Source organism: Vanellus vanellus (genome assembly GCF_965231255.1).
Source record: "Vanellus vanellus genome assembly, chromosome: 5".
NCBI classification, from domain to species: Eukaryota; Metazoa; Chordata; class Aves; order Charadriiformes; family Charadriidae; genus Vanellus; species Vanellus vanellus.
Window position 1 is genome coordinate 11,892,773 of NC_138910.1, and position 18,991 is coordinate 11,911,763.

The window sequence follows — 18,991 nt, forward strand, 5'->3', positions numbered from 1 at the left end:
CGCTCTGGGCAGGAAGATGGGAGAGTGTATTGGTGTGACAGCTAATTTCTATGGGATAATTTTGGGCAGAGCAGCGTGTTCAGCTTTCCCAGCACACGCGACATTCAGCCTTCAGGTGATGGATACTCCGTACAGTCCGAGCTGCCACCCCATGAATGGCTCCTCCGTTCCAGCAGTGAGGTGGGAAATTACTTCTTTTTTTCCCTGAAGGGCTGTTTAGATTCGCCCAGCCAAAACTCAATTATTTCCTGCCCATTTCCAAAAGCATTAGCTCTTTGCTGGCATGTGAGACCTGGTTTTATCACATGGATGGGCAAGAGGTCTGAATTAGCACTTTTCCTTAATCTGGCCACTTTGGTGAGGGTTGGGGACAAGGGGGAAGAGGGATGCAGCTGCAAGCTGGCTTTGGAAAATAAATGTATTTGTACGAAAAGCTCCATTTTGAAAACCTTTGTCTTTTTTGGACACCACTCATAAGAAAAATCGGTTCCAGCCATTTGAAGAATGAAACAAAACAACCTCATTCTGAATTAATACTTACAAACTTCATTTTGTTTTGACTTAAAAAGTCTGTGCGTGCAGCGGGGCGCAGAGATGAGAAGCAGAAGAAAGGGGGTAGGAGCATACCAAAACCTCTCTGATGGAAAACGTTTTTCACTGTGAACAGTTTTGCAAAGAAAGAGATTTTTCATTTATTTTTTCCCATGCTGTTGTTTCCAGCTGATGCATCTGAAAGGGCACTTTTTGTTTGGCATTTTCTCCATAGAGGGGAAAATACATTTTTCTGACCAGTTGGTTGAAAACAAGAAAGCATGACAGTTAGTGCAGTTTTACACCTTCTCTGTGCGGTACGAGGGACACCACAGGATGACTGCCTATGGAGAATCAGGCTTTGTGCTTCTCTAAAGGGCTGGTTTATGGGGAGGAGGAGGTGCAGAAACGTGCACGAGGCTCTGACCTTCAGCTCAGAGATGCTCCATTTGTGGTCGACAATGTTTTCTTCTTTCTTTTTCTTGTGCATCCGTGTCTTTTCCATGCTGGCTACAGCGGTCATCACACCTGTCCTAGAGGGCATAAGCCACACACAGGGGTTGTAGGCAGCTTCTTGTGACGCTAGTTGTGTTCATCAGAAGTCTCCTGAGCTGGTTACCCAAATGTCAATGTGTGTGCACGGGTGATTTTTTTTTCATGTAGGTGCAGAGATGGCCTAGCTGCCCTCTGGAAACATCAGGAGAAGAGGCTAACGCAGAAGAAACCTACCCACCTTTGGAACCTGATGGTTTGCTTTCCCGTTGTGTTTCTAGAGTATTCGGTCCAAGGTGGAGCTCACAGTCTGGGACAGCCCTGAGGACATTGGCTTGACCTTCACTGCCACGTGCCAGGATGGGTTGTCCTATCCGGGGCTCAGGAAGTGCGGGGATCTCAAAATAGGAGATACGGTGAGTCTGCCTTCCGGTCCATCCCTGGAGAGGTTGTTTCACGCCCCGTGCAGCCATTTACCTCTCTTCATGAGTGGTCCCAGGCAATAAAATACAGCTTTGCTCATCTTCCTCTGCTCTCCTTGCACCGTGCCATGTTAATATGGAAATCCACGGAGAGTGGCTCTGCTAGAAGTGGCTCTGGGTGGTATAGATCAGCCCAAGGTCAGCTGTGAGGAAAGAAGGAATACAAATGTCTCGTCTACAGCACGCTGAGCCAAAAGGTCTTGATCAGGCAGCAGGAGGCAATAGTCAGGAATGGGCTTTTATTCTATAATCCCAGATATTCACATCATGCTCTCACCTGTGAAATATTTATTGCCGCGGTCTGCTGCTCTTTTCCTGGTCTGTTAAATATGCAAAGTTTTCTTGGTTTTGTTTGAGTATCTAAACCTGTCTTTCCTGGAATGAAGAAGTCACAGTTAACCTTGGAGGTTGCAGAAGACAACAGGATGCTCAGAAGGGCAGCAACTCTCCTCTCCTGTGTTCCTAAAGTTATTGGATGGCAGCACAGAGTGAAAATACAGTTTGCCCCGTAATGTTAAAATTATACATAGAATAATCCATTCTGTGCTTTTCTTTTATAAAAAAAAAGCAGAAAAGTTAAGCTTTGCGTGTTTAAATTGACTGTCGCTACAGATAAATGAGTTGCTGGGCTGCAGGGCTGGGGCAGAAGGGCTCAGACCAGCGGGGACCTCCCTCCCTTTCTCCAGGCTTTTGCTGTCTGCGAGGACGCGGGCACAGGTTCGTTAGCGGCCTGATTGCCTTATTTGAGAAGAGCGGCTCTGCAAACATACCAGAGCTCTAAGCGCTGGGGCATATAAAAATAGTTTGAAAGAGTCAACAGTAGCTGGGTTTTTATCCCGCCAAATAAGGATCATGCAAAGTGCTAAAAAAGGAGGTGGCTCCAGCTTTTTAAGCTGACTTTACTGGATCTCCCATGGGCGGGTAAAAGCAATCCCTGGAGCGTTGCCACGCTAGGCACGTGCCCTCCTTGTTCCCACGGCAAAGCCAGAGCCCCCAAGGTAGCTTAATCTGGCGGTTGATCCTGGGCAGCCGGCTTTGGCACGAGCAGGGGGGATCGCTCCAGCCGCTGCAGCTCGTGCCGTAAAGGGGTTTGGCAGTGGGTACGTGCTTGCCCGTATCCGCAGAGGCTGATGGCGTGATCGGGAATGACTGGTTCTCCCAATCCGGATGAACTAGGGGTACCTTCTGCCCCTGCAGCAGAAGATTTGGGGTGCAGCAGGGAGCTGCAATGGTAGCTCTCCCGTTTTTGGTGCACGGGAGTAGTGAGGTGCCTGCACCGGCAGACATGCCACATGATCACGGGGGTCCCGTCCCTCCATCCCCTCCCGTTCAGCTGCTCTCGGCCCCATTGCTTCCACATGGATCAAGAATTAACTCCTGCTAAGAAAGCTTCAGCAACGATGATAACGTTGGCACTGGGTCCTAATCTGCGGGGGTTTAGTCCCGGGGGTGTGGGTGTCAGCGGGTGAAAGGGAGCAGGATTACCCTGATCCCCTTAGCTTGCTTTCTGATCTCCTTCTCCTCTGTAATTTGAGCTCGTTTCCTAATTGCTTCAGGCCTTGGGAATGGGAGGGAGTCAAGGGGGGCTTCCTGGGGGTGCAGCTCTCCCGGCTGGAGGTGGCTGCTGTGCCACCGTCTGCACGTCACCCCTTGGCATGTGGGATGGCGGAGGCAGTGAGAGCTCGAGGTGACCCCAAATGTCTCCAGAGAAAAAATCATTCCCTCCTGACGCTTAGGAGAGGGGCTCATTTCCTTGGAATTAGGTTAATCCTCTTTGCTAACCAGCAGCTCCAGGCAGCACCGGCCGGCCCGAGAGCCCCACCAAACAGCAGGATTAAATCAGGGGCCAGGCAAGCGGCCATAGGATGGTCTTGGTTTTCCCAAGGAGAAAATCCCTGACACTGGACTGTAGCAACAGAAGATTAGTAGGGGAGTGATGTGTAGCCGCCTGAAGCCAGTCTTAACAGAAGCATCCATCAAAAATGGACCATTAGCAGAGTGCTGGAAGCTTGGGACTGTGTGACTGATACACATCTCTACGTGCAGATCAGCATTCCCATAAAACCTTCTAAATCCGTGATCTTGTAGGCACCTCAGGCCCTTGGGCTGCATCGGTTAAATCCTTGCTAGTGCTTAGTTTCAACAAAGTTTCTTATTTTTAATAGCATGAAAACAGGGCTATTTGCTGGAGTTTTGCCCTGGTTACTTCATGGGAGCAGGCAGGTTCCTTCCCGCTTCACAGGAACCAGCGGTCCCTGATGGGGAAAATTACTGCTGACGGCTGACAGTAAAGAGTTTTAAAACGTTAAGGATGCCGAACCCCTCGTGGGACGGGCAGATATTGGTGGACTTTTAGCTGCAGATACCCTCTCTAGATGTGCAATTGTTTTGGGGGGGGTTTGCACACCTGGGAGTGAAGCTCAATGCGCTGAGCGTGTCCCCGCTCCAGGGACATTTGCCCTTCCCTCCTGCCGTCCTTCCCAGGACACCCCTGACAGCCATTCTGGGGCCATGCGTGTTAACTTACATCTCAACCCCCCCCCCCCACTCCCTCCCCAGGTTTCCTTCGAGGTGGCGGTGGAGGCGCGGAGCTGCCCCGCCGAGGACACCTCTCATGCCTTCACCATCAAGCCCGCCGGTTTTCGGGACACTCTGGAGGTGGCGGTGACCTACAACTGCCTCTGCGGTTGCACCGGCCGCGCCGCGCCGGCCAGCGGCAAGTGCAGCGGCAACGGGACCTACGCCTGCGGGCTGTGCGAGTGCGACGCCGGCTACCTGGGGGCCAGGTGCGAGTGCGAGGAGGGTGCCAGCGGGGACATGCACCACGCCATGTGCCGGGAGGCGGAGGGCAAACCCCTCTGCAGCGGGAGAGGGGAGTGCAGCTGCAACCAGTGCCTCTGCTACGAGAGCGAGTTCGGAAACATCTACGGCGCCTTCTGCGAGTGCGACGACTTCTCCTGCGCCAGGTACAAGGGCGTCCTCTGCTCAGGTAGGAGCCTTTCCTCCCTCGTGCCCTCCGCTGCGCGGGGACGGGGAAACCACCCCGAAATGGGGCAGGCTGCTGGGCTGGTGCGTGCAGGGTGTGCGCCTGCCCCGCCTGCCGAAATCTGCCCTGTTTCTGGAGGCATCTGCGCTCCCTTTCTTTTCCTTATGGAAAAAGGGAGGCAGAGGTTGAAGTGCATCCGCACGAATGAGCAAAAAGTGGATTATCCCCATCGGAACTGAGTTTCCAGCATTAGAGCGAAAGGCTCTCTCCTTGGCAGGCTTGTCCTCTGCCCGGGTCTAACGGAGATGAGCAGAGTTTTGGCTTTGCTGGTGTTATTTTGACGTAACCACGCACATCTCTGGCACACTGAAGTATATATATCCCTAGGAAAGAGTAAACCGGCACAGGGGCTTGAATCCTCTGGAGCTTTTTGGTGTCTTCTCAGGTAGGATTTCTTCTGCTTGCGCCACCCTTCCCTGCGTAGGCAGAAGCAGTGTTTTGTTAAATATGCAGCATTTGAAGTAATCCACTGGTGCAGCGCAGGGGAAAGGAAAGGTTGTGTTTCAGTCTCTTACCTGTTAGAAAAACCTGTGTTGGAGATTCCTAAAGGTATTTTGTGTATAGATTTTTCTGCCCTCTGGGAAAACAAGTCATTCGCTGGGAAAGATGTAGCCTGTCAGCTTTACTTAGGCAAAGGTAGAGGAATTATTTAGCTGTGTTTGCTAAAATGGCTTTAATTCCTTCTCAGGCCGAGGTCACATAATTTACCTTGCACATAATTGCCTGGATTAGCCCTTGAACATAATTCCCTCAGTTGGAACTGGGCAAAAGGTTATTCTTTAAAACTTGCCTGCTTTCAAGCAAGTAAAATATTTCTTTAACCAAAAATCTTGGACAAAATTTCCAAAACAAGCGTTAAGATTGCTTTCATGTTTTCTCCGGGTAAAGCGGTGGGTTTTTTCTTGCCCTGCAGGTTTCTGAGCTGGGCAGTAGGTGCTGGGGCACCTTTTGGTTGCAAAAGTTTCTGGCTGTTTGAAACGATCGTGTTGTTAGATGGGTAGAGGATGTCGGTGCCCCTTTTCCTGTAGCCTGGCTAGCGATGTTTCGGCACTGCTGCAGATGAGGCAGGCGATACCCCGGCTTTGGGCATTGCCCTGAGGCTCCCTGTTGCAGGGCAGGGAGAAAGGCAGGTACCACCTCCCGCGGCGACTGTCCTGGGACACGGGGGGATGGAGCTCTCCCTGCTGATGCAGGAGCGGAAAGAGGGATGAGTGAGCAGGAAAAAGATATATTTGAAGGTAGATGGGGGAAACGATAAACTCAGCTGTGAAGTAATTGAGAGCAATACTGCCTGGGGGTTCTCCATATGACCGTATTGCTTTGGTAGCATCATCCCTCCCAAAAGGAGTATATTTAATAGCAAGCAGGGCAGTAATGCTAAAGAGAGGTTGGAAGTTACCGGTGTAGTGGTTGGTACTACAAGAGGAGGACATCCCTTTACTTGAATTTCCATTTCATCAGGAGAGCCAGAGCTCTGCCGCTCCACAGGAAAACAAGCTGCGTCTGCAGTTGCACTTGCTTTCTTCTGTCCCTGTGGAGGGGCTTCTCGTGCTGGGAAGAGTAGCATAGCCGGTTTGGGATTTGCCAGAGTTTTTTCAAGTCATTTAAAAGTCCTTTTTATAGCTGTGAAAGAAAACAAAGGGTAGGCTGAGGCCAAGTGGCTCCAGGGGTGGGATGGAGTCCGGCACAGCTGTGTGGGGTGGGTCTCCCTCCGCCTCCTGGTATTTCTATTGCTGTCGGTTTGTTGGCCTTTTTTTATTTTTTTTTATTTTAAATTACAGCAGTTACAACAGTTACAATGCTAAATCTGAGTTGTAGCAAGCGCTGTGCCAATGACATAACGTTTTGAGGTGGTTTTGTCAGCCCAAGAGGCGTGGGGCTTCACCAGCCCACCACAAGTATCTGAGCTTGCACAGACAGCTGTGCCCAAAGCTGCCCCTAAGGAACAGCCCTCTGCTACACAAGCATCTCTGGTGGCTTCCAGCAGGTGCGTGCTCTCTTCTCACTACAAATGGGGCCTTCTTGGAAAAGGCAGTGTGGTTAGCTCAGAACTGAACATCTCCATCCACCAGTGTCTGTAGGCTTGGCAGCCAGGGGAGTTTGGGTCGTGCCTTGGGTGTAGGAGGTCCCCTAGGGCAGTCATGCAGGGTCTGGTCACTGCTTTTGTTTCTGCAAGGGGGAGATAACATCCTGTCTCCCCTCTGTCTTCTTCTGGGCATAGCTGCTGTCCCTGAAAGGTCCCTGCATCCCAGTACGCACCGGTCTCACAGGCTGAATCCCACCGCCAGGGGAGACCACCGGGTTTTAGCCAATGCAGAAACCAAGAAAACCGCCTGGAGGGAGCTGGTGTCTCACTGCAGATTGTTGTCTTTGTCCTCGCTCGGGAGTTGCTTGGCTTGGACCCATGAGGGGAACTCATCGCTGTGGTCGTTTATACTGTATGAATCTGCTTGTAGCACAGAAGGTGCTTTGTGCCTTGTAGTGAATTTCTGATGACGGTATTTTGAACGGTGTTTTCACCCCAAAGGAACCCAAGTTTTAGCACGTGGGCTGTGGTACTCCCCGTTAAATGCATTTACGCCTGCCCAAGCTGTTTAAGGAGATGGTATCCTGACCCTCCGAGTGCCCACCCCAGCCAGAGCAGGTGGGGGAGCAGCCAGTCCAACCTGACCCAAGGTTTGGGGGAGCACGAGGAGGAAAGCACAGTTTTCCAAGCTGAAAAGTAAAAATCCACGCGTGCGAACTGCTTTGCACGTATGCGGCCGTGCTTTTTGCGTGCCTCGGCTCAGAGGCACCGTGAGCCCATCACCAACCAGCCTGGGCATTTCTTCCTTTTACGATCCGGAGAAAAGCTGTCCCCATCAAGTCACGACACAGGGCTGGCCGGCAGATTGCGCTCAGGCACCCCGTATTCCCAGCGAAAGCCACAGTGGGTTTGAAATTCTCCGATAGGAACTTTAAGCTTCTTCTCTCGTGCTACTCAGTCCCTTTGGCCAGCAAAAGCGTTTTCGTTCCTGGGTCCATTTATAAATATCGGCACCTCATTTTGTCAGCGTTTGAGAGGAGAGATGACTGCAGACAGCGCTGCGTATGGCTCCCATCCTGCTGTAGCCCCCTGTGAAATGGAGAAGCAGATTTTGGCTGAGAGATAGTCTAAAGGAGAAGCACAAATTTAAATCCTGTTAGTGGGAGGTTCAACGTGCCTCCTGCATCTGTGAGGTGGGCTGGAAAAGGAGTCAGTTATAACACGTTCTGAATGTTGATTCAAGTTGCATCCAACTCTTAGTCGATGCCGCTTAGTCACTAATAAGTGGCATTTGTTCTGCTGCTCCCCAAGTCCAATTAACAGCTCCGAAGTGGCTGTTTCAAACCATTAATCCAGCTTCTGGAAAGGCAACGGGGGATGGCTTGCAGAAGTGCTTGGTTCCTCCAAAAGAGATGCAACCAGCTTATCCTTGGCATCGTGCTCGGACAAAGCAGGCAGTCACTTCCAAAAGCCCTGAACGCTTTGCTCCCAGTTTTTCTCCGGATGGAGGAGTTGCCCTCTTGCATTAAGACCTTCAGCAGTGGCTGCGGGAGAGGGGAGGAGAGCCCTGCCTGCAGCCTGCCTGCCCTCCTGCCTGCAGCCGTGCTGGGGAAGGGGCTGCAGGGCCCCGCGGCTTTTGAACCCCCCTTGGCTGCCCGCCAGGCGCTTTGACAAAGGAGGAGACATCTCGGCGCTAATTGCATTCCTGAAGGTCCCATAAAACTAGGTGGCGGAGAGGGAGGAGAGGCCCCTGGTGAGGGCATCACACGTTTGCCTCTAATGAAGAGAGACTGGCTCGCCAGAGGCCAAGCTTCGTTAGCGTCAGTGCTGCAGATGTATTTTGGAGGAGGGAGATGGAGGGTTGTATGGCATCGTCTTTACTTTGGTGTTTCTAGAGAAGTTTTCCCTTAACCACCACTGGCTGATACCCGGCTCCCCATGTGGGTGTCATTTGTGGGCTCCTCAGCCCAGGGCTGCGGCTGTGCACAGGAGCATCGCTACCGAGTGTGAGTGAAGAGCACCCACCATGCTGCAAGCTGTTTCTCCCCCTAAACCACAAAGGATCTCATCCCGAAAATCCATACTGCCTGAGCAGCACACAGACCGCTGACGTTGGTGCGGCTTTGTGAGGTCGGGTCTTCTGTGGTTTTCTTCTCCATTTTTTTAGAATTAGACAATAAATCAGATTTACAAACACTTTGCAATTGTGAATCAAGCCCTGCAACTTCTCGCTACCTCTTAAGCAGCTGAGAGCATCTTAACCGGTTAAGATGGCTAAAGATCGTGGCTGGCTAAAGCATGACGAGATGGCGATGCCTCGGAGCACAGGAGCTGGGACTCTGGCCTCGCTTGCCAGTACAGTGACACGAAAAGCTCGGGTCAGCAATAGAGAGCATCAAGTGTCGAATTTGCAAATACACACTGGTGCCAGAATCGCTTCTGAAGTGGGATTTAGGAAGCGACAGCTCATTGAAAAGCCGTGGCTTATTTCGCCAAGAGTAGCCAAGCTGACGTGCACTGCAGCTCCAGCTGCCCTGCAGAAACCACTTCAAAAACTGCTGAGGATGTACAAGTCCTCATATTTATTTCTGAATGCTTCCCCTTCTTGGTTTTATTAAATAAGGAAGCAGTGTGAGGTTTTAGCCTCTACTAAGGCCCAGTAAGATAAGGCTTTTGTGTTTGTTTTAGTGCAACCTCAAATTAGAAATCTCACTCCTGCTTCTGCAATATGTTTTTGGTGTCCCCCATCCCGGGTGCCGTAACGACATTTACCAACGCTGTGTTTGCGGGGGGTCTGGTGGGACGATGGCTCCGGTGCCAGCCCAGCAGTTTCTGGTGGTGCAGTAGAGCCCCGAGCTTTGGGAGCAGCGCTCAGGTTTGATGGCACCGCTGGTGTCTCCACCCTGGGGTTTCTGGTGGGGTCTGTTACCACACGAATCACTATGCCCATGGAGACGTCTTATGGAAATAGACCTTATTCCACCATTACTTTTGTAGCTGTTGTTGGCCTGCCCTGTTGTGTCTGGATGGAGGATGCTGGTGTGCATCTGAAGGCTCAGATGGGAAAATAACAGCTTTAACATTTTTTTCTTGTCTTAATTCTCTTCGTTCCTAGTGTGTAAGCTTTTACCAGAAGCTGCTGTTAAGAAAGAAGTGGGTAGTATTCGATTTATTAACCTCTGAGGTGCATGTGATGGGTTGAACGTGGTTTGGGGAGGAAGGGGAACTTGCCTGTGCCCGCTGCCTGCAGTGGTGCCAAAGGGGGGGTGGGGGCATGGGGGGGTGGGGGTGTGTGGCATTAGGCACGTGTATCCCCTTCCAGAAAGGAAGAGGGTGGCCTGTGGCAGAAAGAGGATAGGGAACAGAGCCTAAACCACATCTGCAATGTTTTCTTTTAAGTCATGTCAAGTCTTGTTATCTTTAGGTTTTTGATTTGGTTTTTTTTTTTTATTTTATTTAGTTTGTGTAAAAGGGGGGAATCTAAGCACTGTCTAGTAGAAAAGGACCTGAAGGGGCAGAGACAAAAGGACCATATAAGATGTGGAAGTTAAAAATAATCCTTTGCTTGTTGCTAAGTGCTTGTGCAGCCGTGAGCCATGCAGCTGCGGAGGAGATGTGGCTCCACGTCTGGGGTGGCCACCCCGCAGGTCGCTCCTGCTCCTCCCCCCGGGCTGGAGGGGGGAGAAGGGGCACACATCTACCAGCATTTTTGAGGCTTATTTTGGTGACAGAGAGCGCAGCGTCAGCTTGGGTCACCACCGTGCAACCTCACAGTGCTGGCTGCTTCGTTAGTGGTCCAAGTCGTTAGCAGCAGGTGGGGGGATCGCAGGGGGAGCAGGCAGTGGCTGCGGGTGCTGTCGGGGCTGCGGGACATGGGAGGGCGGTTTGGGGTGAGCTGAACCTAGTAAAGTCCTCTGAGCCTAAACCCTTTTCCATTAAGGTGGGTTGCAGGACCGCGGGTGTCTCTTTTCCCCACCAAAGAGCCGGGTAGGGGACAGGGAGCTGAAAGCCAGCTGAGGGTGGGCTAGAAAACAGAGAGATGTGTAAGTGTCGTCACGCCGTGTGGGGCACAGGGTGCCCATCGCTCCTCCTTGGCAGCTAACAAACCTGCTTTCAGGCACCGTGAGGTCTCCTGCCTACGGCGCCGCTGCATAGTCCAGGAGGACCTTGCGGCCAGAATAAGTAACGAGGAGATGGCACCGTGGTAGCATCTCCCTTTTAAGATGTGGTCAAGACTCACTCAGGCTGCGCATTTATCCTGGAGCTTCCTAAAAGCCTTTCACCTTGCCGCATTCCCGTTCGGCCTTGGCTTTTATCACCTGCAGAAGCCCTTGCGCGGAGACTCCTGCATGCCTGAGAAGAAACACATAAAACAACAACAAAAAATCCTCCTGAATAAGAGGGAAAAATAAACCTCTGACTTGCTGTGTCCTGTGGCAGTGATGAAGCGAGGGCAGAGCAGCCGTGCCTGGCGTGGCTGCTGGGTGGGCATCCCCTCTCCAGCTTACACCCCCCCCTCCACCTGGGAAACATTTTGGCTCCAGCAAGAATTTATATAGACTGCAAGCATTTAATAAGAAAGGAATCAAATGGGGGACCTCCGCTGTCCTCTTCCTTTTTCGGGGTTAAACTGCAAAGCTGGGCATGTTCCACTTGCTCTCATCATGTGGTTTAGTGTAAACAAATGTAAGGTTTAGGTCAGCTCTGTTTATTCCCGTCCTGTGGGTCAGCCTAAAGAAACGTAAGGGCCCGGTCAGCTGGGGCAGGCAGGGCTGAGGGCTGTGATGGGGATTAACTGGAAGAGCAATCAACTGAATGCACCTTCATCCCGCTCAGACCGACGCCGCTCTCGCCCTGCGTACAAGCTCCCTGCAGGTGCTGTTTGCGTGTGCGTCCCATGGCATTTGTCGGCACAACATCTGAGCCCCAAACCAGAAAAAACGTCTCTTTTTTTTTTTTTTTTTCCCCAAAGCATATTTATATAAACCAGATCTTTTCTCATGTCAGTTGTTGATATTCCTGCATTCCTGCTTGACCTCCTGCAGAGTGTGGGGGCTGCCGTGCCATTGCTGTATTTTGGGGAGGCAGAGCGTGATTGCTCAAGCGGTGATTTGGAAAACGTTTCCGCAGGCAGGGAAGGAACCGTGGAGGAGCCCGCTGCTGCCGTCACATGTGGGATGTTGGCTTTTAGGTCTCGCTCTGGTGACATGAGCCTGTGGCCAAGTCCTGGGGTCAACCCGGGCTGCTTCCCTCAGCACCTTCCAGAAAGGTCTGGTCTGGGTGTGCTTGGCCTGGGGGCAGTGAGCTCTGAGAGCAACACTTGAAACCTCTCAGCCTTTAATGGGAATGTCTCTTGACATTGAGAAACTCTCTGCTCTTTACACAGTGTGAAGAGGGTGAGAAACCACAGGGACGCAGACGGGACGTGCTTACCTGCTGCGGGCAGCCTGCCATGCCCCATGCTTGCATCGTGCCCCATGCTGGGGTGGCACCTTCTTTGTTGGAAAGCAGGGACGCCCAGCCCCAGGCTCCCAGATAATTTGAAAGGGTGGAGAGGGCCTCCCTAAGAGCTGTGCAAGCATCTGGTTGGCATTAGCATCCCTCTTTAGCAGTGTTTGAATTTTCATAGAATCATAGAATGGTTTGGGTTGGAAGGGACCTTGAAGATCATTGAGTTCCAACCCCCCTGCCATGGGCAGGGACACCTCCCACCAGATCAGGTTGCTCAAAGCCCCATCCAGCCCGGCCTTGAACACCTCCAGGGATGGGGCAGCCACAGCTTCTCTGGGCAACCTGGGCCAGTGCCTCATCACCCTCAAAGTGAAAAATTTCTTCCTAATTTCTGATCTAAATCTCCCCTCTTCCAGTTTGAAGCCATTCCCCCTTGTCCTATTGCTACATGTCCTTGTAAAAAGTCCTTCCCAAGCTTTCCTGTAGGCCCCCTTTAGGGACTGGAAGGCTGCAATAAGGTCTCCCTGAAGTCTTTTATTCTCCAGGCTGAACAGCCCCAACTCTTTCAGCCTCTCCTCATAGGAGAGGTGCTCCAGCCTTCTGATCATCTTCGTGGCCTTCCTCTGGACCTGCTCCAACAGGTCCTTGTCTTTCCTATGTTGGAGGCTCCAGAGCTGGACGCAGTACTCCAGGTGGGGTCTCACCAGAATGGAGTAGAGGGGCAGAATCACCTCCTTTGACCTGCTGGCCACACTTCTGACGCAGCCCAGGATACGGTTGGCCTTCTGGGCTGCGATCATGCGTTGCCGGCTCACATTGAGCTTCTTGTCAATCAGCACCCCCAGGTCCTTCTCCTCAGGGCTGCTCTCAATCCATTCTCCACCCAGCCTGTATTTGTGCTTGGGATTGCCCTTACCAGCAAGTGGTTCCTGAGCATCAACCACTATTATTTTGGAGGGCTGTGGCGAGGCAGGGAGATGGGGGCACTCAGACCTTGTCAGTGTGTTACTGCTGACCACTGCTGCCCATCACCGCATGTTAGTGGACTGCTTGTTACCTGTAACAGAGAAGCCAGGGAGGGTTTTTATTTAAAACACACCCTCTACCAATGCAGGCTTTTTGGGATGTGTGGATGGGCTTTGGCTCAAGCACCAGCTCCGTCCTCTTGGCAGTCCTAAGTCAAGAGAGACAGACACCCCATAAACTACTGCCTCGGAAGTGACCCATCCTTAATGGTATCTTGCCGGTGTCTGTAGAGCCAGCCTCTCACTCCTGACAGCTCCTTTGGTCTTTGCAGGTCTCCCTGCCTTAAGGTACCAAATTCAGCAGTGTGTCCCAGGTGGTTCTGGGTGCGCTTATCTCCAGGAGCTGTGGCTCGTAGCCCTGGTGCAGAGAGGGGCTGAGAGCTGGGTGGGAGGTGTTTGCATCCCAAATTTCATCTTCATGAAGTCTCTATTTCCCTGGCACGCTAATCTTCGGTGGTCTTTTGGAGGAGCATAGGGGTGACTCAGTGCATGTGTTTCCTCACCTCTCCAGTCCTGGGAGGCTCCTCAAACCTCCCCGCCGCTTCCCCCCTGGGTCATTATTTCCACCCTTCCCCAATCTCTCTCTTCTGCTTCCTCTCTGAATTTATTTTTTCCCCTTTACCCTGCTTTCTGTTCTCTTTCCAATTTAATCCTGAGACATGTGCTGCTCTCCTCCGAGACCGTGTGCCTCCCCGTCCTGCTCCCTGCCCGTTCAAAAGGCTGAAGATCCCAAGAGGTTCAGATGGCCCCTGGGCTGGGGCAAATGGCATGGGGTGACCCTTGCCTGCCGGCCGTGACCTATGAAAGTATGGCCAGTGCTTGTAGTTGCAATGTGTAAAAATGCCTGGTTCCCCCTCTGATTGCTCTGCTAACGACCTCCCATGTAGCCCGGTGGAGCTGTTGTGGTTCAGGTCAGAGGTGGCTGCGTTTCAGCGCAGGTAGATGGTTCTTAGCTGGAGTGCTCTGTGATTGATGTACTGGCTCCTCTGGATTTCTTTCACAATAAATAAATGCAGTATTAGGTATTACCCCACCAGCCATTACTGTTACTTCGTTGACTATTAAATATTATTGATTACTTTCGAGTTGGACTCGACGGTCCCTATGGGTCCCTTCCAACTCAAGATATTTTATGATTTTTGTGGATTTCTCACGGGAACACAAATGGTATTTCCATTCGGGTTCCTGCTCAGTGCTGTTTATTCTTCATATTCCTTTATGTTTCTGGCAGCAGGTGTACCCTGCCTGCCCTGCCGTGCTGATGCCAAGGGTTCGTGTTGGTTGTTCACACTAAAACAGCAATTGAGTTGGACTTTTTTTCCCCAGTGGATGGAGTACTGCTTCGCCAGAGTTTCTATTCCTGGCACGAAAGGGCAAGGCTGTCTTTTACTTACCCCTCCTTTCCCCCTGCGTGGGCCCTCATTGCTGTCAAAGTCTTGCAGCTCTCCCCAAATCTGGCAGCAGCTCTGTGGAGGACCAAACCTCACAGAGCGCTGCTGTTCCTGCCTCTTTTCACTGGTTTTTCTCCTTGTCCTTGACCGGACTTTTTGCAAGCATTAATGCATGCTAATGAGGCATTAAATGCCAGGGCAGAATTAAAGAATAAAGAAGTGACGTCTTTGACATCTTTATGGGAGCCAGAGCTCCATCTGTGGGTCTCTGCTCTTAAAGCAGCACAGCATGTTGGTCGCAACCGGAGGTGTCATCCGATGGTGCACGCATATACCCAAACCCCCCTGTCCTGCTGCAGCCACCCCCTCCCACTGCTGAGAACCTCCTATCTCAGAAAGCAGAAAGCTCCAGAAGAAAACCGAGATGAACTCTGAAAACACAGCGCATTGCCTATTCGCTCCCCAGAGAGAGAAGATGATCTTAGAACAAACTCACCTAAATGCTCTGCCTTTACGGCCAGCATCCTGATGAGCTTGGCATTTGGTCCTTCTGATTATAGTAATTAACAGAAATAAACATTTGGAAATGAATTCTGTATTTGGGGTTTAGAGGCAGATGGAAGCCTCAAACCAGCAGTGTGAAATTTCACCAGAGTGAAATTCTGGGTCTCTGCATTTCTTGTTGGCAGGCACTAACAACCCATGAATTTTGCTCAGTTTGGTTTAAAAAACTGAATTTTAACAATTGACCTAAAAGGGAAGTGCAGCACAGGCTGCGGGTTCCTTCTTTCTCTTTTTTTTCAGTCTTATTTTGAATGGTATTCTGACTTCTTCCAGCTTCTTTGGGAAGGGAGAAGTCTGTTCCAAAACCATGGACCTCTGGTGAACTTGCACCAGATTATGTGTTTGCATCCAAACACAGAACTGGGCAAGGCTCCCACGGCACTGGATTTTGCAGAGGAAGAATCTCTCTCTGCTCCAGAGCCCACTCCTCTTAACGAGGTCCAGCTGAAAGGACGTACAGCCCATTTGGGCTTTGGCAGGGTGGGAATTATCCCGCTTTTCCTGCAAGGGATGGGCCTGAACCATAGAATTTGGCCCTGGAGCTCAGGCATTTGGGATCATGCAGCTTTGTTTTGGAGCCAAGTTTTATTTTAAGAACAAATCTGGAGGTTTTTGGGTGGTAGGAGGTAGTAGGAGCCTGCTTGGGCTCGAGAGCGGGGAGATGAAGTTCAGCCTTCCTGGAAGGCACCGTGCGTTGGTGGAAGGTTTGTACTATAGCTTTTCTCAAGCCTTTTATCTGCATTTCATCTAATGCATGGTCATCATATGTCCGCTCATGTTTCTAAATCTACTGAAACTTCATGGTGACAAAAGCTAAATGTAGAGTTGTATAAGCAGATATGGGCTAAGAGATGGGCCAAGAAGTATAGAAGTGGGGGAGAAGCTCCTGGTTCTGGACCCATCAGTGTTGGTGGTATCTGGACAGGGTTGGGAGAGCCAAGTTGAAACACCTTTTTGTCAAGCAATTTTCTTTGTGAGGCTTTTTGGGGAGAAAGGAAACAAATACGGGGAGCTGCATCGAGTGGGTCTCATCTGTTAGGGGGCCGGAGGGTTGGCGGGAGAGAGGAGCACTGTGGTGGGAGAGGCATTGGTGTGTCCCACCACATTTAGTGGGGAGACCAAATAAATGCCTGCATGAGAATGGATGGAGGTTGATGGAAAAGGACAGTGGCATAGAGCCCTTTTTGTATTAGAGGATTGGAGGGAAACACGGGAGGGGGAAAAATCAGAGGATTCACACATACGTGTACCTTCCTATCTGGCTCAGGGAATAATATGAATTATTAGCTGTTTCTGCAGTGCCTTCCATGTCAGGTGCTTAAGGGGTGACGAAGCCAAGGAAGAGCATGTGCCCAGTTTGGTAGGATGGTATTTGGACCCATGGCTTGAAGGGAACAGGCACACTCATCCCAATTGCCCCTGTTCAGGACGAAGCGTTGTGTCTCTGGGAGGGTCTGGCAGCAGCCCTTGCCCCGTAGCGCTCCCTGCATCAGTAGCAGAGTCGGCAGCAGGACCTAAAAGCTCCAATTCCCAGCTCTGGGTCTCTGTCCAAATGGCCACGTGTGGCAGGCTTGGCTGAGGAGCTAACGTAAGCAAAAGTCAAGAGATTTGTGGAGTGCTGAGCTTACTTTAAAAAAAAAAAAAAAAAAAGGAAGGCTTTATTTTAAGAAATGCAGCTTTAGATCTCCTTCAGGAAATGACTCCTCGCTGCACATTTTGGCTTTCTGGTGGATCATCAGCCGTATCTCGTGATTGCATTTCATCTCCCCTTCTGTAGTGGAGAGAAGGAAAATGAGGAAAGGCTGGCCAGGGCTGCCGCAGGAAATCCGCCTGCCCCGGATCGCTTTCAGCTGTCTTCGTGAGACAGCAGTTTCCAAAGCCCTGTTTTCCCTGCCCCGTTCTCATTTAACCCAGAAGTTCCCAAGTGAGTGAGAAATTGAGAGGCTGAGTTGTTTTTTTTTTGTGATTGCAGTGCTGCAATGGAGGGGGATGCTGGCAGTAATGTGGAGCTGGCGATGGGACTTGTGGTACCCAGGGCTGAATTAGCAGCTCGAACATGTATTTATTCCTCTATGGTTTCATTAGTCTGTATCTCTGATGCTATTTCTGATGATTGGTGAGCTCAACCAGCTCTAGGATTGAAATAAAGGCTTATTTAAAGCCTTGTTAATTCTTGGCCAAACCCGTATGCTTCGGGATATAAATATCCATTGAAATTAATGCAATGGGAAGATGCACAGATCCGTGGTGTGTGGCATAAGCGACATACAAAAAAGCGCTATTTATTTAATACTAGTCTCTTAGTGCTTGTTTTGTTGTTTCAGTATTGCGTTGTGGATAAATGAGCGTGGGCGAGCTCTCTTCTGGTGCGAATGGAGGCGGTCGGTGGTTGTGTTTCAGTTTACACAGAAACCTTGGACCCTTGACATTCGCCTGTCTTCGTTTATATAGTAACCTCCTTTTCACAAGGAGGTGGTTGTGCTCCATAGGCTCCAGGAGTTGGGGATGCTCCTGCCAACCTGCCACCCTTCTTTTTCCCTGCCAGACTGGTGTCACTCGGGGAATGGATCCTAAGCCTATTCCCGGTATTTAAAATTTCCCCGAGCTCTCCCCGAGTTCCTACCGGTGCCGACCGTGTGGCAGCAGGACGGCGCCGCGACCCTGAGCTGTGCGGCGGGCAGGCTGCCTCGCCTCGCCTGCCCTCTTGAACCGGCTGCTTTGACTCATGGAAAGAGGTTAGCGGGGAAGTCGATGATTTATTTGCCTAAGCAGGCACTGTGGCTTACCGTAGCTCTTTCCCAAACGGAAAGGTCTACGTTTTCCAAGCGTTCAAAGCCTCTTCCGCTGCCCTTCCTCCTCCCACTCAAAATGTGCTGCTTCCGGAGACTCTCCTGCAGACGTCGAGCACTTTTGCTGGGAGATTGGACAGTGTGGTGCAAAAATGGTGCTCAAGCAGTGCCCCGCGTCGATAGGGTTTGACTTCTTCGTCTCTCCTAAGCAGGTGGTTTTGGTGCCTCCAGCTCTAGGGAGTACAAACAACCTGTGGCTTCTGCATTGGGGCTCTCTGGGTGATGAGCACAGCGGCCAGGGCTCCTTAAAGGGATGGGACCAGGGAATCTGGAAATTGCTTGCCATAACTTATTTCTCTTAATTGGTCTTCTTGTGGGGTGTTTGTGGTTTTTTTTTTCAAACTAGTTGTTCAAGTTACCAAAAATGACGAAAGCACAGCATTTTGAAGGTCCTGACCCAAAGCCTGGATGTAAGCACAGAGGCACAAAAATAAGTGGTTTGATTTAACGGGAACAAAATGCAGTATGGCCTTTCCCCTCCAGAATGCTCAGAAACCAAGAAACTGGCTTAAAAATCATGACGGTTGTTTTTTTTTTTCTTGTATAGTAGGTACATCGATTTAATTTTCTAGGTGGGAAAAAAAGGAGTATTGGAGGGACTTGTTTTCAAACCCTTTCTCCCCTTCCATAAAAGCCGGGATCACTTCTTATTTCTTTCTAGAGAAAGCTGACATTTTTGCATAATTTTTTTGTCCTCAAAAGTAAGAGGCTTTAGGAAAACCACTTTCTATCGAAAGATCTAGTGACAGGGCGTTTGGTGCAGTGAGTTTCAAACCTCAGTGCTGCAGGGGTCAGTGCAATTCCTAAAAGGCAAACTGAGTTAGCGCGGAGGGCAGACGGGCTGTCCCGATGAGTGTTTGGCCACCGTGTGATCCCACTTTGCAGCCTGCTATCAGGAAGCCCGGGATGAAATCAGGGTCAGAGGCTGGAAGTTTCTGCCAAAAGCTGCTATCCCGATTGCTGCTCACCAGCAACGACCCTGCTGGGGGACCGGAGCCGTGGCACGCCGCGCTGGTGTCGGGCTGCCAAGCTGGGTTTGTGCGGTGCCGGGGTGAGGGCAGATGGGATTTGGTCTGCGGCTGTCATGCCGGCGGGCAGCTGAGGGGGAGAGGCAGAGGCGGCTGGGGTGAAACG

At 51.0% G+C, this 18,991-nt stretch overlaps 1 protein-coding gene across 1 annotated transcript in view; it reads left to right on the forward strand.

Moving 5' to 3' along the window:
• The window catches only part of ITGB5 (integrin subunit beta 5), a gene marked incomplete at its 5' end in the record, with an annotated part of 78,174 nt that overhangs the window by 47,868 nt on the left and 11,315 nt on the right, over positions 1–18,991 (forward strand). Inside the window, 2 exons of the mRNA XM_082483442.1 lie at positions 1,305–1,439; positions 4,065–4,494. Of these exons, the coding sequence (XP_082339568.1) occupies positions 1,305–1,439; positions 4,065–4,494 (565 nt within the window). The remainder of the gene's footprint in view (positions 1–1,304; positions 1,440–4,064; positions 4,495–18,991) is intronic.